Source organism: Rhopalosiphum padi, chromosome 3, assembly GCF_020882245.1.
Source record: "Rhopalosiphum padi isolate XX-2018 chromosome 3, ASM2088224v1, whole genome shotgun sequence".
Classification (NCBI taxonomy): Eukaryota; Metazoa; Arthropoda; class Insecta; order Hemiptera; family Aphididae; genus Rhopalosiphum; species Rhopalosiphum padi.
The window spans coordinates 40,015,812-40,038,264 of record NC_083599.1 but is presented as its reverse complement, the minus strand read 5'-3'; the positions used below and the strand labels follow the sequence as shown (position 1 = coordinate 40,038,264).

The following is a 22,453-nucleotide window of genomic DNA, read 5'->3' as shown; positions in this document are numbered from 1 at the left end:
AATCATTTTCATCATTTTTTATTTTTATTATTCTCGGTTATCACAATAAGACAATGTTTATGGTATTTTAAAAAAATTGGGAGTTATACTTTTTTTCCTCAATTGATTTTATCCAGTATAATTTTCATATACTTAGCTTGTTCACAACTTGGAAGAGAGGTCATGACATCTCTATGCAAAAGTATATGGTATTTTCTAAACAACTTTGTACTGTATTATGTAAATACAGATTTATATAAGTATACTCATTGACTTAACTACATTCCTCTGGATAGAGAAAAAATTATGTTATTTTTGATTATGAGTTTTTTTAATTTTTTAAAAATAAGGAGATTAAAAATATCTAAATAATTAAATATTATATTTAAAATATAAGTTATTATTTATTAGTATTAAAATTTATTTTTCAATACATTTTTGCCTTGATGGTTAATGAACTTTAGACTTTCATCATAGTCTAAACTCATAAAATTATAAACTAATTTAGCCATCGATACGTTTTTAAAATATGCTAATTTTTTTAAAAATTAATAAATTAATTGTAATTATTAAATGATAAACACATTTGCAACTAGTGTTCAGAGATACTTGATAGTCAATTAGTATTAATATCTTATGATTTGGCCAATAAAATGTTTATTTAATTTTAAATCTCTTAAAAATTTAATACCTTTATAGTGAAATTACACTTCACCTAACCTTTTTGAGGTAACCAAATGACCCATTATCAAAATATAGCTAATAAATTTATTTCTCTGTAGCCTGTTATATCATTAATTGTCCACAAATTATAGGAATTATAGTCATAATATATCATGACTTTTGACCAAGATTTTTTTTATAAACATCTCATAATTTTTAAATATAAAGTTGGTTATATTTTTCTATAATTATTATAATAGGTAGATCTAAAAAACAAGGGGTGCTTAAGACCTCCTAATCGTGCCAATGATTAGGTTATTGTTTTGATTCGATGTATAGTGTTGTATGTTTTACACGTATGTACTATATTATATATATATATTAATAATATATTGAGCCATTTTGATAAATTTAAATAATAATTAGAAAGTATAAGTAATTATCTACCTTCTATTGTATATTAGTATCCACAGTCACGGTTTAATGTTAAATTAATTTATGGAAAGGAAAAGGTTATAAATTATAATAGCCTATAGGATACAATTAGTATTAAAATAATCTTATTATTAAAATATTTAAATTTATAAATTACAATTAATTAATATTTTTGTTTAGAGATTCTTACAGAAATAAAATAGTAATAATAATAACAATAACTTAAAACATTTAAATGTTTAATAAAAAATACCAAACTGAACTTTCTAGATCTTTTTTTTAAATTGTATTTTTAAATATTAAATTTGTATGAATTAAGTAAAATTATATTAAAGTCTATATTATAAATTATTTATTTATTTTAAATAAAATAAATTTGTATATATATAAATAAATATATCTTTTTTATTAAAATGCATAGATATTTAAATTTTTTTACAACTATGTTTCACAAAATAAGTAAAAAAAAATATAAAAAATAAATATAAAATTTTTTTAAAAAAAATCAATAATTTGGGTTGTATAAAATAATTAATTAAATTATATAAGATTATTCGAAATAATTATGGGCTTAAGAGTGGTTTGAAATATGATGATATACTTGTACATGGTTTCTTGAGATTTGAATTTGAAGCTTTTGAATTGTGTTTACGTTTTTTACAAGATTCATTTTTTTTCTTTTTTACTAGTTCGTTTTTGATTATTTTATTATTTAACGGCTGTATAGAGTTAGTATTATTTAAACTTTCATTCAATTCTAATGCCACGTGATGATCTATGTGCTCATCGTATGCATCAATTTCAATCATTTTGTCACACTTTTCGCATAATAATGTAACAGGCGCACAATCAATAGTATCTTCTGTAATAGAAAATTGAATAGTGGGCACTGTCTCTGACTCATCAGTTTTTTGGTGTTTTGAAGGTGATACAATTTCTAGTTTTTTTGAGAAAAAACTATCTGTTGATTTATCTGGTCTGTTATGATTATCATTTGATATTATTTTTGAAGGAGAAATTAAATCAGGGCTTTCCAATGAAAATCCCACTGGGTTTTCTGAAGAGCATTTGTCTTCTACTGTTGTCAATTTCCCATTTACTTGATTTTTAATTGGAGAAATAATCTCCAGTTTTTTTGTGAAAAAACTGTTTATGTCATGTTTATATTGCTGTCTAATTTCTTTTTTAGAAGTCACATTTTGTAATGTCAAAGAAGAATGAGTTAAGGAACTATTAGAATTTTTCATTTGAGCAGCAAACATAGTTTTTAAATTCTTCACATCACTAATACATGTTTCATTATTTTTATGTTTAGTGTTATTTAATAATGGCGGAAGTTTATTAGACAATAGTGCACTAGTGTTAGAACTAAATTTTTGTTCATTAAATAGTGTGGAACTATTACTTTCACTTTTAATTTTAGAACAAGTTGCACTGTTTTCTGGCCTTGGCAATGGAATAATAATAACTTTCTCTTCTTTGGCAGCTCCTTTATTGAAATAATTTTCTATTGATGATTTGGCATTAATTTCTACAAACTTTCCAATAGCAACTCCTAAAAAAGATATTGGATTTTTCCTGCAAATAATAAAAAATAAATATTGAAAAAAATAAAATAATTTATCAGTATCTAAGGTGTTTTTGACTGCTAAAGAACATACTACATTACTACATAGTATATCAAATCTTATTAATTACAAGTACCCTACATGCCATATATTTTGTATATTTTAAGATCATGCAGACAATAGACTTATGGATATACTAATATGTAAGTTATTTCATGTATTTACATGATTTTTATGTATGATTCATAAACATTAGTATAAGCTAAGGAAGACTCCTAAACAAAGACCAGAGCAAAAAAATATAGTCCAATTCATTACTTCTGATAGAATATGCTTAAGTTCAGAGTTTAAACTATAGTAATGTTATTTTTACACATTTATTGTGAATTTATTTAAATTAAAGTTAATGTACATATTTTTGTCTGAGGTTAACTCTCTGTAAAAGATAAATATTATATAAGTTAGTATATAGTTAGATATGTAACTAACATAATTATAAAATACAATTCATTGACACATTATTTTTACACTTATGAAGACAAAATAAAAATAAAGTAACTAAATACTTAATTTTTAGTTAATAAATTTATTTTTGTTTTATTTAATGTCCATATATTGATTTTGTTAATGTCATAATTGCCCATGACTAAATATTATTATAATGCTATTTAGTCATGGACAATTATGACTAAAAAACGGATTCTCGTGCAATTGCAACTTTTTTTCCTTTGCTTTAAAACATATAAAAACAAATTATAAATCCGAATCATGCGAAGTAAATTAATTTAAACGTAGTTTTATTATGCACAAAATTGCATGTTTTGCACTTTTTATTTTAAATTGCACGATTTTTATTTTCGTTACATGAAATTGCATATTCTGCATTTTTAAAATTTCACTTCTGTTGAAGTAAAACAAACATTTTAATTAAAAGACATATTGAGTGATAGAAGGCACAATTTTTCTGCAAACAATTTTGAAATGTATAACATTGTAAATTTTAAATCAATAAAAAAATAAATTTTTTTATGTATATATAAAAGTTAAAATTAAAATTAAATAGCTTAATTCTGTTATGGTTTTTTTTTACAAAATATAATAAATAAAGTATAATTTAAGGGTTTAAATCAATGTATTTTGAATGTTTACAAAATTTTGGTAAGTATTAAGCGATTTTAGACAAAAAATACATTTTTGCACGATTTAGGCACTTAACTGCATGTTTTTGCAACTTTTAAGTTATTAACTGCACATTTTTTTGATTTTTACTGCACGAGAATCTGGTCTTTAATTAAGACAATGCTGTTAATACTGATGTGTAAAAATAAATATTCACATTGCTGTGTTTTTATTTAGAAGTATAAACAATCACTATTATTATTATTATTTTTATTATTATATCATTTAATTTGCCTATTATGATATATAAGGTAACAGCTAGAATCTATTACATTTAAATAAAATTGTATCTCGTAATCTAAAGACTAGAAGTTATAAATTCTTGAAAATATATCTGATAAATCAAGGATAATTTATGCTTAAAACAATAATAAAAAAAAACAATTAACTTCCTAAATATGTATATACAAGATCATTCCGAAACACACTTGTAAATACTTCCAGACCACTTTTATATGCACAGCTTGACATCCTTTTTGTAATATCCATTACATGATTATTTAAAATATCTAGTGTAGTATGTTGAATGTTGTTATAGCTCAACGTATGGGAGAGGGGGATATTTTAGGTAATAATTTAATATTCATAATATAACAAAATACCAATGTAATGATTTTTGATTTTCAGTCATGGTACACAATGATGAATAGGCAGTATCTAATAATTTTTCATGATTATATGTTGTAACTTCAGAACACTGCGATATCGGCAATTTTGTATTTTTATCTAAGTATCTAACACTGACAGTCATCAATGTTGCTTTTCTTTTATTCTAAAAAAAAAAAAAGTTAAAAATAAAATTAGATAAAATAAATTAATATTACATACAGCCTCGTGATCATCATTTAGTTTGTCTACAATATCATTCATTAATGTGTTTAACCACTTTTTTATTTCATCTTTGACTTTTAGCCCTGTAGGAAAAGACTTACAACTGCCAATTGATTTTGGTATAATTCTAGATTCTACAGGTTCATTATCAATACCTTTGGAGATCTGATATAAAAAGTTACTGAAAAAAAATGTAATCACAATTTTATATTAAAAAATGTTATAAAATTAATCATTACCATGTTTTGACATTAAATTTTTGTTGTAAATCATTTAGAGGTATTGCAGCTAAATCTGACATGAATTTGCAGTTAAATTCTTGCCTAATTCTATCTCCTAGTTTACCACCTAAATTTTTTATTTTTTTTATTGGTATAGATTCAAACAAATTGGGTACACTAGAAGGTGGTAACAGTGTTTGTTGATTAGGTTTATGTAAACCACATGCGAGCTTAGATAAAATCTGGAAAAAACATAACACAATAATTATTTATTTAATTTATAATTTAAATAATTTTATGAGAAAAACAAATATCAAGTTTAAACATGTCTATACAGTATATGTTTATATACATTAAAGAAGTACATTTTTGATTAATTATAGATTTATTGTTAAAAATACAATAAAAACTAAAATAATCTATATTAGTTAATTAGTTTATATGATTTAAATCATTTTTATTTACAATATTAGATTGAATTATTTCAAATTTTTTCATCATGGACAATATTTAAATCAACAAACCTTATTATTTGCAATTCCAGCTGAACAACGGTAACCAGTTTGTTCATAAATAGATTTTCTTAATGTTTCAACCATCATAGCTCCGATTGTTAATCGTAACAAATAATCATCTTGTAACTCATTATTATACACATCGTGGAGCCAAGACTTTATACTCACACTTTTATCTTCAGGGTGAACAAAATAAAATCAGTACAATTTAAATATTTATAATAGTAGTTACATATTTTATCATCATAGTAAAACTATCATTAGGTATTATTATTTTTCATCAAGTACTAACAAATACTTAATTATTTTTACCTTTAGAGAAATTCACAAAGTAATAATTTAGGTCATTTTTGAAATACATACTTTAAATTTATTTAATCTCAACATTAAATTACCTTCTGAATTATCTGAATAACCTTCTACAAATGTATTGGATAAGTCATTTTCTGTTATTATATTATGATTACTTGAAATATGATCATTTACCACACTAGTTAAATCAACATAAGCCTCATCAATACTAGCTCTTTGTACACAAGAACTAAATTCACTGAGGACCTCAAAAACTTTTTGACTGGCTGTACGATATCTATAAAGAACAATGCCAATGGTTAAAACATAAAATAAATATAACATTTAAAAGAAAAAAATTGCTATTATCTATACATATTACATTTTAAAATGACAACATATACAATGGAACCTCAATAAATCGAATTAGTTGGGGCGAAAATAAAATTTGAGTTATCAAATATTCAACTTATAAAGGTTCGAGTTATCGAGGTTCCACTGTATTTTAATTTCATAACATGAAAATTGAAATACTTTAAAAAATTTTTTGCTCCAGAATATGAAATTAAAAATGTAAAAAAATAGTACTTAGAAATAAAGTTTTTTCTCAAAAAAATAATATATTTTTAAAAAAGTTTTAATCTAACAAATAATTAATGTGAATCACTTTATACTTAAATCATAACTTTTTGTTTAAATTTCTATCAAAAAAATTATATTTAAAGAAATATCCAAATAATAAGTGTTTATTTAATTTATATTTAAAAATATAATAGTAAGATGCTAGTTCAAATTTACTAATGTATAATAGAATACTGAGATAAAAATATTAATTATTAAAACTTTATAAATGCATGTGAAATAACCATTGTTTTTGGAGATTTTTCAGTCTTCAATAAAAATAACAATTTTTTTAATATTTATGGAACATTATTAGCGAGTATATGAGTTATGATATTTAAATATATATCAACACTAATTGTCACAACAGTTAGACACAACCATATTTAGTACAACATATGTTGCTATAAATATTATAAAATTGTAATTTAAATAATAATTAAAATTAAAACCATGTAGTTACACAAATATTGAAATGTCAATATAATTGCTGATAAATTTTAACAATCACAGTTATGTCTAATTTATAAATTAAGAGTCTATCAAGTACATATCACTTACTTTGATAAATCTGCTTTTCCATGGAGCTCCTTCACACGTACTAAATTTAAATCTGGACACGCCTGTACAGCGTCGTCTCCTCTCATATGTCGGTTTACTCCTTTTGCCCTCGCCTCATAATTCACTGCAATTATGCTGGAATACAACAACAGAATAACTATGATCTAATGGTTTTGACCAACACAGATATTGTTATATAATAATAATACTCACCCACCACCTCTCCAACTGTTGTACTGAACGACTGCGACCGGCTTTCCAATCAATGACTGGTCATGTTGAACCTCTACTTGACAATAAAAACAATCCATGTCGACTAACGCCACTACTCGTTTGGCCCCACAGTCGTTCATAATGATCGAATAGAACTGTTTTCACTTTAATTTCATTACCAACGATTTCCAGGAGGTGACAGACAGGCGCCAAAAATGCCAGCGTTGATAACAGACATGTGCGTCGTTTACAATGGTCTTAATGTCATTGTGCAATTCATTTTCCGACTGTACGGAGATCAAATAACCGCTTTTAAACAATATTGTTCAAGTCGATCGGTCGATGATGTACTCGAGATCTTTTGAAAAGTACACGGTAAACAACCGTCCAACACGGAGTAAGCAGATAGTGGTAATTTTAAAGGCGTCACGTAGAGTAAATCATTTGAGATTTTTAATGAAACGACATAAATCAAAAGTACATAATAAATAATTATGATTAATTATTATTACAAAATTTAGAAAATATATTATATTATTAAATGTGATTCGAAATCATTGACAATAAAGAAATTACATTATCATTATTATCAATAATCGAAACAGTTGAAAAACAGATATTTGTTTATTATCTGTCACGGACTAAGATATACATATATATATCTTAGTCCGTGTTATCTGTAGAGCAATATTTGGAAATTCGGAAGAGATTGGCGGCAAGATGATAAGTACTGAAGCTATTCTATTCGGTGCTAATACTTTCTGACACAGAAATCTATGTTTACCGAACTTATTATTCTATTCAGTGTAATTACTAATTATTATAGGTACCTTCTATACACAGATTTTATGTTTATAATAAAGAAAGGACAAGTGATACATGATTATCACGATAATAGCTATAGGCATGGCTATAGGTACGTAGAAAACATTGACCCATAAATAAGGACATTTACAACAAATCAATTTTTTGACGAGTTTCAGGTGTATACAATTTGTGGACAGAATACTCTATATCTTTTATACCCACTTTAAATCTAATCATGTAAAATGCTAATAAAATATAATATGGTGTAAGATAATAAAATGATCTATAAAATGAATGGTAAAATAAATTTAGTCCAGTTGATTTATAAAGTAATACAAATTTACAAATCATATATAAAAAGTTTGAAAGTATCCATAAATACATTATTAAAGTACTTATCTGTATTTGTACTCAAATACTTTTTTAAAGAATATTCAAATAAATATTTCAGTTCAAAATAAGTACTTAAATATTTTTTAAAAACTAGCTATTATTTTACAATCTACATACTGGTATCTAAAATAATATTACATGATGTGGTCACTTTACCCCTGTTGATTTTGAATAGTAACATTTAGTATAATACTATGTATAATCAACAATAGTAGTTTTATCAGTGATTCACCAAAAATTGTCTGATCACACATTCTTAAAATGCATCACATTATACACAATACATTATTATGTCTTCCTTTTCTTCGCCTTTCTGTCCCAACTATAAAGGCATGGTAAACCTTATTCTACATTTCTATAGGGCTGCCACCCACCTCTTCTTTACTCACGTAAATTATTTTTGTTTCATCCTCTATTCTGTTTAGTCGTTTCTTTTTTTTTTTTTGGTATTCCTCTCAGTTTATTTGTCTACATTATTTTTATTGCCACTCTCGCTGCTTTCAAGATGCCTACTACCTCTCCTAATAACATAACCGAACCATCTTAACCTATTATCCCTCTTTTTTTCTACAATCGGCACTACTGAAATATTAAAATCACTTTATTCATTATTTATTAATACTAATATTTACCAATGAATAGTTCAATTATCTGATATTATTATTGATTCATAATAGTTTGTTTTCACAACAATTATTTACATGGTATTTATTGTTTTGTGTTTATTTATGAAGATAAATAAAGATATTTTTTTTAACTTTTTGAACAACATACATTTTTAATTTCATATCCTGAAGTAAATATTTAGCATTTCAATTACATAATTATAATTACTTTTATGCTTAACTTTACATCAAACATGATTTTATAAATACCTATGAAAATATAAATTATAATGTATTCATATTGATTCTTGAATTGTATTTAATTATTTGTTTAATGTAAAAAAATACAATAAATAAATTATATTGTATTATCAATAATCAAATAAATGATTAGTATTCTAACTTGGTATTTTCTTAACTAGGTATTAAACTGTATAAATGTATACATATTTAACATATATATTATATAAAAGTATGCAAGAACTCAAATAAATGCTTATTAATTATTTTTCATATATTCTACAATACTAAGACATAACAAAAAATTATTTTGCAATTGCTCCCATGCATTATGTTTTGATAACTGCTCAATACTATTGATTGCTTCTGGTCGTTGAGCCAATGCACGTCCATTATATTTTAAAAATACACCCAAATATGATTGTGACAGTTCAAAATCTTTATTATTTGTAGATATCTGTTTTAGAAGCTCTAAAAATTTAACCATTAGTTCATATGTCCCACCAGCTTCAGGAGACAAGCTTCGTACTTCATAGTTCAAAGCCGACGGTCCCATTAATTTTAACTGGTCAAATAAAACTTGATAATCATTTAATGAAGAGGCTTTTAAAAGTTGCTGAGCAAAAACGGTTTGCATTAATGTTTCTGGAATAACTTTGGTATTAGAATCGTTTTTATCAACTCCTTTTAAATCAAATTGAAAGTCCAGAGATTGTATAGTAGGTAGGAAAAATGGAGCAGCAGCTGGAGCTTTCGGTGGTTGTAATGGTTTGTTTCTTTTTTTGACAGCATCCAAATTTAATATACTCTGCCATCTAGCATCATTTAGGCCACTCATAGTTATGGTGTTTTCAATTTGCACTTTAGAGATATATTCATCTGTATCTTCATCAATAGGACATTCCAAAGATTCTTGATTAATTCCAGTCAATGGAAGAGGTTCTGTGATCTGATCTTCTTCAGTGATGGGTCGTAAACTAACATGATTGTATAATGTTTTATTAAACCATAAATATATTCCCAAACGGTCAGCATGCGCTGTAGCCAGATAACTTCCAGTTGGAGAAAATGTCAATGAAACGCAAGGTGTATCAACCTAAAATATTATAATAACAATTAAATAATATTTATTATCCAATGATAATTATGTCAAGTAGCTTACTTTAAGTATATCTATCATTGATGATGATGGAATGTCCCAAGTGCGAATAGTTGAATCCATTGCTGATGTAACTAACCATCTGGAATCTGGACTAAACGTCATATCAGTTAATGGACCTCGATGACCAGTAAACTTCCTTACAATGGTTCGAGTATCAATATCAACAAGACAAATGTCATAATTATCTAAAGCAACTGCTAGAAATGAACTTTCTGTGTGCCAGCTAAACAATGAAACTGTATCTTCCAACTCCAATTTAGACAATAAATCTGCAAAAAATAATTTTTTTAATAAAATGATATTTAACCAAGAATTTTTAATATAAATTTAACATACTTAATTTTTTGAAATTCCAGAATTGTAAAAATGTATCTGAACCACCAGATACCATTATTTGATTAAGTGTGTCTACGTAGACTCCACGTACATATTTATGGGCTATTGGTTGTCCATAGGTTCCTCTGTGTAAACCTGACTGAATGTTGTACTTATCAATGTGACCAGAACTATAACCAATAACTGCAAAATTACCACAATGTGTAAGACATGCACATGTAGCACTGATTCCTTTCTGCCCACTGACATTTTTCTTAAATCTTTCATGACATAATTTATGCTCTCCCATTTTACTCTTGTCAAATGACCATGTAGTTACAGTTGGTATACCTCTATGTACAGCAACAATGCTGTCCCATTCTTTATCTCGAGTAGTTTCTGATGTGAATGTAGATATTGGAGGCATTATAAGAGGATCGGCCCATTTATTTCCCTTTTTTTTGGAAGCTTTACGGTTGTATGACGCACGCCCAAAACTCTTATTTGCAATTTCAGTAATTGTATTGAAGACACGCAATGATGAATCATTGCCAGAACTCAAAATACTAGCACCATCTACTCCGTGAAAACGAATAGAAACGGGAGGTTTGAAATGACCTTCACGTATTTTAAACAGACTGGCCGAACCATCAGACATGTCAAAACGCCACATTTTTAAAGAATTGTCAGAAGATGAAGTTACAAGAAGCGGTTCGTCTGGTAAACACTGAAGACCACAAACTGGTCCATGATGAGCTTTAATGATTAAGCTGTCGACTTTTCCTTCTTCAAGATTCCAAACTACTACAGTGCCTTTTGGGCTACCAGTTATCATTAATTGTCGTTTAATAAGAAAACTTATACGTGTAACAGAGCCCCAATCTTGTGTAAAACTTATGTTGTTTACATCATATTTTAAATTGTGCAAAATAATTTTTCCATTACTCAATCCTATTGCTATCGTATTTTTTGCTGGAGCTGGTTCTAAGCTGGTTACACAACTATTCCAACCCTTAAACTCGTGTATCATGGTTCCTGTTTTTATGTTCCATAGCTGTAGTTTTCCTTCAGCTGAGCCAATTAATAATTTATTAGTGTAAGTTGGTGGATGGCATATAGCTGTTGCAGTAAAGTCTAATTGAATTTCTTTGTAAATACTTTCTGTTTTTACATCCCAAATTTTGAGAGCTCCTGATTCATCAATAGACACTAAATTGGCAGCAAATGGAAACAATAATTTTATTGCTGCTTTGTGACCTGTATATGTGTGTTTCAGTTCTATACCACGTCGCCATGCATATATTTGGTTTCCACAACTAGTATATACCAGGTAACTATCTGCAGCCAAACAAGTGATGTCTGTTTCATGTTGTGGGCTTACAGATAGAAGTTGAAACCTATCAGAACTGTATGTGTGAAAAGCACGTCCAACACATGTGATTATGAGATTTTCTCGTCTGAGGTTTATGTAGCGGGTAACAAGTGGAATCTCATTACTGACATACCCTGAAAAAATTTAAAAACAATTTAATATAAATGACTGAACTATTATAATAAAATAAATATTAATTGGTAATTATTTAGATATACCTAGGCAGTATGTCTCATGATAAATTAAAATTTTTTAAATTGCAATTAATACTCATAAATAGGTACTTAAATACTTGTAAGCTGTTAAGATGGATACTTTCATTTTGTTATTTTAATTCATTTGAAATAAAATATCTTAAAATGTTACAATGCTAGTAAAATGTATACTGAGTATTGACTCTATTATATTTAAATTTGTAACTTAAATATTCAATAACAAAAAAATTGGCATAATACTCAAAACTGCTCAAGGATTTAATTAAAATATAAATTAATTTTTAAACTGAGTATAATACCTATACAAGTTGTATTAGAATAAAATTAATTATATGATATGAGTGAAAAATTAACATGTTCAGGAAATGATAACATTGCCTAAAACTAGTGGCATGACTGAAATTTTTTAGAGGTAAATCTAATATGGCACAACACAAATAATGATAAAATATGAATAAATAATTTAGTCATATTTTTAACTACTTATCATAGTAAATATTAAAATACTAGTTACCCACAACTCAGACAAAATTTCTCAATTACCCTATTAAATATTATAATATATATGGTCCACAATTTAATTTATTAAGTTAATACCATAGACCAGTGGTGCGCAACCTGGGGGTCGCGAAATTTTATTAGGGGGTCGCCAGTAATCACCAAATGAAAAAGTTTTATACTATGTATATTGTATATTATTTTATAGTTTTATACAAAGTAAAATTATTTTGTACCGTTGATGGCTGTGTCAATCGTAATATTATGACATTATATCATATCTTAATGTTGCGATAACAAGTTCTATTGAACCACACAGTATATAGGTTATTTTTAAATTGAATTTAATCAGTAATTTTATTTAATCTTATGGTTATTATGAAATAGTCCGATAGTCATGTACGAGCCGTTGAGTTGATGAAGCACGAATTTTTCTTCTGGAACGTAATAATAAACTTTCGGAACATTTTTTAGACGAGCAATGGCTTACAATTCTGGGTTATCTTGCAAATATATTTGAAAAACTAAATTGTCTAAATTTAAGCCTACATGGGAAAAATACTAATATTTTATTTCTTTCTGATAAAATCAATTCTTTTAAAAAAAAAATTCTTCTGTGGAAAAATTATATCAACGATGACAAATTTGAAATGTTTTCATGTTTATCAGAATTCCTCAGTGATAATGATGTGGATATTAATATGATAAAAGAAATTATAACTACTCATCTAATAAGTTTACAAACAAACTTTAATGCACGGTTTGAAGATTTCCCAGAAGAAAGTCTAGGTTGGATAAGAAATCCATTTCATTTTAATATCAATGAAATAAAATTAGGAAATTTAAAAATAAGCGAAGAACTTATTGACTTGTCATCAGATGAAAATCTACGTATCAGATTTCAAGAAAATGCATGTGATACATTTTGGATTTCCATCAAATCTGAATATCCAGAATTATCAAAACAAGCTATATCAATTTTACTTCCTTTTGCATCAACTTATTTATGTAAAACAGCATTTTCAACACTAACGATAATTAAAAACAAATATCGCTCCAGATTAAATGTTGAAGCTGATTTAAGAGTAGCAGTGTCAAATATCAAACCAAACATAGAATCAATCATGTCTACAATGCAAGCTCAGGTCTCTCATTAAAATAACTAAAAAGTAATTTTATAATTTTAAAAATATTAAACATTTTGATTATCATTATAATGATACATTTTTTAATTTTAGATTTTATAAAACTCTAATTTTGTATTTTTTTTTCATGTTTTTGATTAATTAAATTAAAGAAATATTAAAACTGCTCTAAAATTAACGATTATGAACGTATATGAATAAAATGTGTGTATACATTAAGACTATTAAGTAAATTTAAATTACACACTTACATAATGTTGGTAGGAAGGGGGGTCGTATTAAAAAATAAATTATTTTGTGGGGTTGTGGATCAAAAAAGGTTGCGCACCACTGCCATAGACTATAGAGGCATCATTATCGAATTCTACATTATAATTTTAATATTATTACCAATACAATAACACAAAAAAAGGGCAAGTGTCGTGTAGACTATTTTAATGGATGTCTTCAAATTTAAATTACCTAACATTTTATGTTAATTTTTCAAGCTTCTGAGCCAAACAAATATTACCATATGTATCAACATTTAAAGAAAAAAGATAAAAAATCCCAAATTTTTAATAGCTCAAAAAGCAAATATTTAGAAAACTGTTTCATATTGGAAATACTAACAAAAATATTTTGTGAAAATTTCAAGTATCCACGGTTATTTATTCTAGAGTAAAATTACATTATACAAATTTAATGAGTTTTAAATTTGTTTTATTTTAATAGTTAATTAGAATTTTCACACTACACTAATATAAATATATATATATATATTTTTAAGTTTTAATTGTGTAAGTATGCCATATAATTAAAATTAAATGTAATGAAAATTAAATAATTTTGCATAATATTGTGAATTTTAGAAATTTCCAAGTTTCTTTAGTAATATACATAATATAAACAATAAAATGCCAAAATACGTATCAAACTATTTACAAATTAGTGAAATAATATATAAAATTAAAAAGATTTAAATAGTGAACGCTAGGTGCTTATCATAATTCAAGTGTCATATTCTAATAAAAATATTTATTTACTTATAAATTTATTCCTTATTTATGTGATTCTCAAACTCAGCTCCATCGATCATCATAAACATAAATCATCAACAGAATACTACTGACTGTATTTAATTAGCAAAAATATAGCGCAATTCTAGTATTATGAACCCCACTAACGCCAATTGAAAATAATAAACAAATGCATGTTTGTCTAATTATAAGAGTGCCATAACATCGATCATTGATGTACATCAATTAAACAAAAGAAAAATATATTACGTTACACGCAAAAAAACATTTCAAGATTCAAATGGTGTAAAACAAAGCTACCCAATTTATTTGAAAGCAATAGCTTTAATTCCAATTATATTTAGCTGGTGGGTCATCTTATGAACAAGACTTACTTACACTTATGATTCTTAGATAGTTAATATATAATATATAGGTATTTAAATCAAACAGTTTTAATAATATCAAAAAATCTATAAAAAAGAAAATAATACCGATAAGCTTGCAATAAATAAACACGTACATAATACTAACTGGTTGGTATTAATGTATTATAAAATAAAACACACAACAAAATTTAAAGAAGTAATAACAATTAAAAATACAATAGAACGTTGAAGGGAAAATTCAAACGCGTTGACGGGCCTGGGTTTGGGCAGCCGTGGTGTAGAAGAAGGCTAACGGAGAAAGAGATGTGTATGGAAACTATTCAAATTGAGTGATCTATAAGGTACTTCGTCCGGTGTCTAACACATTCTAACAAGGTCGATTACTTTTTGAACGGAACGAATAACGCTGCAAACGTGACAACGTTGTTGTCGTGTGGGCAGTCGGCCATGTGCAAAAATAAAATAAAAACGGGCAACAGTACTCACCGAGAGCTCGGTTCTGCAAGAATATTTTACTGGACGACATCGCTCGGGACTGCAGTACGTTCGACAGCGTTCCGCCTGCGACTTGTAGTTGCCGACCTTAACACTGCCTGTGATCTTTGCAAATGATGGACGCGAACGACTGAATATAAAGCGGAAACCGGCGACGGTCAAACGCACGTGTACAGAACTCGTACACTATTCAGTATCAACAAACACTGTAGCGGCGGTCGCGCCGACAATCCTTATCATCTAAAATGATTATCATCGTTATCATTGTTAAAAACTTCTTTGCGATAATTTTTTTTTAGGTTAAGTACATATCTTTCGTTACCTACAATCCACTTGTCCGATACGACAACTACTCCGATCACGGTCTTCAACCTTACTGTGGTCCGGCTGGGCCGTTTGAGAGTATAATATCTGTGTGATTGCATCGAAAATAATGTAATAGGTTCTCGTGCGACGGTTGCAATGTTTTACGCGATAAAATTCTGGATGATATCCACGTTGGAAGAATGCTACCGTTAATTTATCGCATATCACGTCTTCCTGTCGGCCAAAATAAAAAATAAAAATCGCGATGCTGCATACACTATTGCCTATTCATATCTTAAAAGGAGTTTTAATCAACTTATTTTTTTAGAAGTAATTATTCAAGAATCAACTATCAAGATGGATAAATAATAATTCATATGATTGACGTATTGTGTATTAAGAGAACGCTACACCCGCATGTGTTGACTCCGTCTTACAAAATATGTAAAACATAGAAAAATCTGTTTTGCGCGAGAAAAAACCGAGAAGGCTAAAGTAGTAGTCATAGCCCATAGGTAACTAAGAAACGAAATTTTCACCACATAAAAAAAGGGACCTTGACTGTGAAATATCGTTTTTATTTTTTCGATATCGGAACTACAAAAAGAGATATTTAAAATAATGGGTTTTGAAACAAAATGAACTTTTTTATATAATAAGTGATATAAAAAAATAAATAAAAACCGATATTTCACAGATAATATTCTCAACTATGTTCGTTATCAATTTGGAGTCACTACAGCAGTACAGCCTGAGTAATTCTATCTCGCACGAAACAATTTTTAGTTTGTTAATTGTTTTACGTGTATGAGATGGAGACAACACATGCGGGTGTAGAGTACTCTTAAAATATATATTATCTATATATATGAAATTTAAAAACAAGTCATTAAAACAATATTTATTTTCTCATTGCAATATTGCATTAACTAAAGTATAATTATTTTAAGTACCTAGTAAGTATTCTTTCATAAATTGTAACATGTCAGCAATAGTAGTAAGAGTACAGTCAATAGAACGTCGTTAAATACTATAAAAAGCTATACTATAAATTATAATACTAAATTAATTAGTTTTTTATTACTATAATTATTATACTTATACATAGTATCTATAGGCACTAGTCAGCAAACATCTATACTCTATAGTATACTTTATGATGAATACCTATTGGCTATTGCTTAAAGAAAAATAAAATTCGTAATAATGTTACCTACTTATCAATCACTAAGAATACGTAATGACGTAATGATAACTTTTTGAATCATTATGCTTATACATATAACTAGTAACTTTAACATTGCCTGCCTTTTTATGTACACATTTTAAATTCCTGTCTTAATAATATTATTTTATTGTATATAAAAACAATCATATTCAACACATGTTTTTTTTGAAACGCCCTAGTACTCATATAATATTTTTTCTATTTTGTATACCAAACTTTTGTAAAAAATATTTTTTACGCATAGGTTATTGGTTAAATAAGTAATTATTTAACATAAACTTTTCAAATATGTAATTATTTTTAAAACATTAAACTAAAATTATTATTTTACTTGCAAGTATATTGTGTAGGTAACATTTTCATATGAATATAATATAGACAAATTAAATGTTTACACTAGGTAAATAAAAGTTGTATATAACAATATTGAAAAAAAGAAATTTTGAAATATGATTGTAGCAAAAATGTATATCAACTCATTCAAATTAATTTTAAGATAATATTATTGATAATAATAGTATGAACCTGTTCAGATTGTTTTACGGTAGGTATTTATAGTAAGGTATATTATTAATTCAATAATTAATAATCATATTAATATCATAAGGTATAAATATTTATCATTGAACTAATTAATTGAGTAGTATTGTTGTAATAATATAATAAATTCTATGTTTTCAGAAAAAATAAATCAACCTACCATAAAGATGATGCGTGTGTAACATGTGTGCAAATTCAAAACTGTAATAGTCACATAACGAGTATATCTACATAAAAATAGTACCGACCCAATTTGTTTATATTCTATTAATAATTAAATTTGTTTTTATGAATTTATTACACTTTTTTTGTTCACACTTCTTTATTTTTAATATATATTTTTCAAAATTTTCAGGCGTATGTAGGTGTTTTTAATGCAAAAATGCATCTATATTCATACATTTTTTAGTGCATAAGCATCCTAACCCTAGTTATAACTAACAACTAAGAAACGAAATTTTCACCACATAAAAAGGAACTTTGGCTGTGAAATATCGTTTTTATTTTTTCGATATTGAGACTACAAAAAATGTTATTAAAATAAAAAATAATGGGTTTTGAAACAATAAGAACTTTTTTATATAAGTGATATCAAAAAAATAAAAACGATATTTCGCAGCCTAAGCTTTTTTTTCATGAAATGAAAATGTCGTTTCTTAATTTCTTATTTATGACTGTAACCTTTTCGGTTTATTCCAGCATAAAACAGTTTTTGCTATGTTTTTTATTAATTGCAACACATGTGGATGTAGCGTTCTCTTAATATCAGAGTCAATTTACCTATCATCAAACTTAAAGGTAAATGGTAATATTATATTCTATAGAGTATGTCATAGGTTTTGATTGATATTTTATCTTTTAAGTGAATTATTATAGTTATGTACAATTTTCTTGAATATTATCATATTCAACATACTCACAAATATGAAAGCTTTCAGGGCCAGTATTACAAGATATGAAAATGGAGAATTTAAATTGATGTAATATATTGTAGATAATGTGCTAGTGTGGAGCTTTTGTAACCCATGCTATTGTATAATTCAAAGTTCAGACATTCATATTCTATTACAAAAAATAAAAGTATTCTCACACAAAATATATATATAACTTTGGCGTTGTCAGGAATTTCTATTGGAGAGTAGATATACAAATTATTTTCACTTTTCAGTTGATCTGAAAAAAAAGGAATAAAACATTACGTCAATATCTATCTGTTATTTAGATGTTATTAGGATCTATCCCCCTCATGAGTACATCCATGATTTGTAACCTTTATTTAAAAATAATTTTATTTAGCTCCCCTCAGTCCCTCACAAAAAAATTCTGGTTACCCTTTCATAGTTATACACAAAATTTATTTATAATCTACACTAGTTATATACGAATAATATTCGTATCATAATATAGTATATATCAGTTAACTGGTACTATACCAGTTATACCTTATACTCTAAATATATTCGTATCCTATTCTAGTTATACACTAATAATATTCGTATTCTATACTAGTTAGTAGTTGAAGGTAAAAAATAATTGGTTATTCTACGATTCTACCATGTTTACACCGGAATTAAACGAAATATTGTTGAATATTTATACTAAATTATACGTTCATACGTCGAATGAATGTAGACATGTAGTGTGTTACGTATAAAACAAGAAGAATATTCGTTAAATAGCTTAATAGATGTATTTAATTTACACTAATATTCAATAATAATAACAAGTTTATTTTCATTTTTAAAAATTTGTTTCATGATTTTAATATGTAATAATTGAGAATATTTTGGTACCTACTAACTATTTTAACATTTACTTTTTACAAATTAATATTTATAGCAACACAAAAGATGTAATGTTTATTATCTTGAAAATGTTTCTAGTTTATCTATTAATTGTTCATATTATAATTTTAAAGAATGATAGACACATGTATAACTAAAATAGTATTCAGATTTTCTGCACACGGTATATTTTAAATCTAAATTAAGGTTGGAATATGAATAACAGAAAAAGTATCAGTTTCTAGAATTTAGTTCAATCATCAATGTATTAATTTGTATTTGCAAACTGTATATTGCTAAAAACCATACATTTTTTTTTTAAATACCATAGGTATTTATCACTGATAAAGTTTGAGAATACCTGGGAAATCATCACAATGAATTTATAAATTATTACATCACTAAAATGTATGAAATACAATTTAAGATAATCATACGATTATAATTTTTCTAAATTATACGTTTATTTCACTTAAATAATTTAAACAAATACTTTTTTTAAACAGTAAAAGTTATAAATTCACTTAATTATCCATGAATATAATAAAACAATGATAAGAAAAGAAAATGTATACCTTAGATGCTTTAAGTATTAATACAATTTATTTATTTTATTCTGAAATATGAATAGTTTAGATGACATTTAATTTATACAATTTGTTCAAAATATTTGACCTATTAGTTTTTTAATATAACAAAGAATTTTGAAAATAACTGAGCATTAAAAGAATAATGATGTACCAAATTGTAATTTTTAATATCTGGTTCATGACATTTTTCTTATCTTACTAACATTTAGACGGTCTTTAATAATCTTGAGCAAATAGCAAACATCATTAAAAAAGTAATTGAACATTATAATTGTAAGTTGTATTTATGTTTAAATTGTTTGTACTTGTATTGCAATAACTAATAAAATTACTTAATTAATTATATAATGTAATTATAAATAAACAAATTAAAAAGTAATAGGAATAAAAGTATAATAAATTATTTAATAAATAATACTTAATCTTAATTATACTTAAGTCATATTTCAAATATTTTCTTATTCTAAATAAAGAATTTATCTTATTTCACTATTTTTAAATTTTAATAAGAAAAATTACTTTACTGCAGATCAAAATGAAAATAAAACAATAGTAAGAATTATCTATAAAAGTAATACTATAATAATAATAATAATAATAATTATAATTATAACACACAATATTACAATAATATTTATAAATTTAAAATATTTTTTAAATTAATAATTTTCTATGAAAAAAATGTGTCATAGACTGGGTTGGGCAAGTTACTTTATTTATTGTAACTGGTTACAAGTTACAGTTATGTAACTAAGTTACATATTTTAAAGTTAAAAGTTACATTGATAAATAAAATATGTTTGTATTTATTCATTAATTATAATGCAATTAACACATTTTAAAAGTTTAATGTATTAAGTATAAGACAGCCTACCTATATAATAAATCACAATAAAAAAAAACATGTTTATATAACAGTCTTTAAAACATTTGTCAATTGTCTAACGTAACAGTCATACAATTAGTAGTTAGTTTTCTTATGAAATAAGATAGGATAGCATAAGTATAGTAATAGTAATATAAAATAGTCATATTTATAGTAATTAAATTATTAACTAAGTCAATGGTTATTATACATGATAGGTAATAAATTTTAAAAACACGAAATTGAATTTAAAATTTAAAAAAAAATAATTGTATTAATTATTTTTTACTAAAATGAATATGATTAAGATAAATTTCTTCTAGTTGCACAATGAATGAACCCAGCAAATGAAAATAACCTTTCAACTGAAGTAGAAAAACAGAGAATTGTATTAAATTTTACAAATAGTTTTTTTATTGTGACATAATTATTTAAAATTGATAATCATATAGTGATAAATATTAAATATATATATTATTATACAATGTAACTTTTAATTGTAACTTTAATTTTAATATAAAGTTATAGGAAGATATGTAACTAGTTACAAGTTACAAAAGTAACCGAGTTACGTAACTATGATATGCCCAACCCAAATTATAGCCATAAGCGCAATTTGATGGGGTGGGGGAGGAGGAGGCTAAGCCCCCCAAATCAATTGTAGCCCCCCCAAAATGATTTTCATATTTCCCCTTCCACTTAATATATCTCAGGGAGCATACACGCAGTAAATACATGCAAATTATAATAGCTCTCCAAATTTAAAACTCTAATTGTGTCTATGGTCATAGCAAGTTTTTTTTGTACTTATATTATATATTTATATTTTTAACTATATTAATTTAATTTTATATTTTTTATCTTTATTTATTTTGTGGAAATAAGTAATTTATTGTTAAAATACTATTTTGATTTGCTGTAAAAACAATTATTACATTTTATATTCATACAGTTTCACATATTTATTTTATTCTGGAATATAAAATGCAATAAGATACAAAATATTTGTACTTGAATGGTAATTTAAGTTAAATTAATTTTTTCATAGTTCTATTTATAAAATGTTAAAAATGGGATTTTTTGACTTTTTATACATACATAAAATAAATCTGTGGATAATTGATAATTAATATAATAAAAAATGTTAATTAGTTTAAACAAAATTATAATTATTAGTATACAACTATGATATTTAGATAGTTTTTAATAATATAGACTTAAACAATTTAGCAAATACATTTTTGGGGAAAATGGGCAATTATAATATTGTTATTTATATCTATGTTTATATATTTATGCATTGTCGTATATAGAAATTAATTTCAGGGGGAGATTAAAAAAAAATTTCCATTCTTAAATTCCAATTAAATATACAATCAAAATCAATGCCCGTACTAACTATACATTCAGAGGGGTTTGAACCCCTAAC

At 25.7% G+C, this 22,453-nt stretch overlaps 2 protein-coding genes and 1 long non-coding RNA gene across 4 annotated transcripts; 1 reads left to right on the top strand and 2 right to left on the bottom strand.

Annotated features, from left to right (window-relative positions):
- Positions 1-1,420: 1,420 nt before the first annotated feature.
- LOC132926881 (DNA polymerase eta-like) lies at positions 1,421-7,662 on the bottom strand. The gene is made up of 8 exons (XM_060991301.1): positions 7,078-7,662; positions 6,865-6,999; positions 5,787-5,980; positions 5,401-5,567; positions 4,895-5,118; positions 4,653-4,836; positions 4,427-4,596; positions 1,421-2,655 (listed from the first exon to the last, which is right to left on the bottom strand). Exons 1-8 carry the CDS (start codon positions 7,215-7,217, stop codon positions 1,641-1,643), a joined length of 2,229 nt encoding a protein of 742 aa, XP_060847284.1. The 5' UTR covers positions 7,218-7,662; the 3' UTR covers positions 1,421-1,640.
- A 1,709-nt stretch (positions 7,663-9,371) lies between these two features.
- LOC132924602 (WD repeat-containing protein 36) lies at positions 9,372-15,934 on the bottom strand. The gene is made up of 4 exons (XM_060989010.1): positions 15,703-15,934; positions 10,621-12,105; positions 10,285-10,553; positions 9,372-10,218 (listed from the first exon to the last, which is right to left on the bottom strand). The coding sequence occupies exons 1-4, from the start codon at positions 15,740-15,742 to the stop codon at positions 9,382-9,384; spliced, it is 2,631 nt and encodes an 876-aa protein (XP_060844993.1). The 5' UTR covers positions 15,743-15,934; the 3' UTR covers positions 9,372-9,381.
- A 107-nt stretch (positions 15,935-16,041) lies between these two features.
- On the top strand, positions 16,042-18,145 carry LOC132924603 (uncharacterized). 2 transcript variants are annotated; one of them, XR_009661351.1, is made up of 2 exons: positions 16,042-16,347; positions 17,927-18,145. It is a non-coding gene; the product is annotated as an uncharacterized LOC132924603 (long non-coding RNA). The 2 variants fall into 2 exon arrangements; XR_009661352.1 differs by having other exon boundaries at positions 16,042-16,973.
- Positions 18,146-22,453: the final 4,308 nt, after the last annotated feature.

Excerpts from the sequence above, each read along its gene's own strand:
- LOC132926881 (XM_060991301.1), bottom strand. The coding sequence starts at position 7,217 with ATGAACGACTGTGGGGCCAAACGAGTAGTGGCGTTAGTCGACATGGAT. Across the intron at positions 5,568-5,786 it reads TTATTCAGATAATTCAGAAG|ATAAAAGTGTGAGTATAAAG; the intron begins GTAATTTAATGT and ends TTCACCCTGAAG. Across the intron at positions 4,597-4,652 it reads TAAATGATGATCACGAGGCT|AATAAAAGAAAAGCAACATT; the intron begins GTATGTAATATT and ends TTTTTTTTTTAG.
- LOC132924602 (XM_060989010.1), bottom strand. The coding sequence starts at position 15,742 with ATGTCGTCCAGTAAAATATTCTTGCAGAACCGAGCTCTCG. Across the intron at positions 12,106-15,702 it reads CTTGCAGAACCGAGCTCTCG|GGTATGTCAGTAATGAGATT; the intron begins GTGAGTACTGTT and ends AAATTTTTTCAG. Across the intron at positions 10,219-10,284 it reads CAATGATAGATATACTTAAA|GTTGATACACCTTGCGTTTC; the intron begins GTAAGCTACTTG and ends ATAATATTTTAG.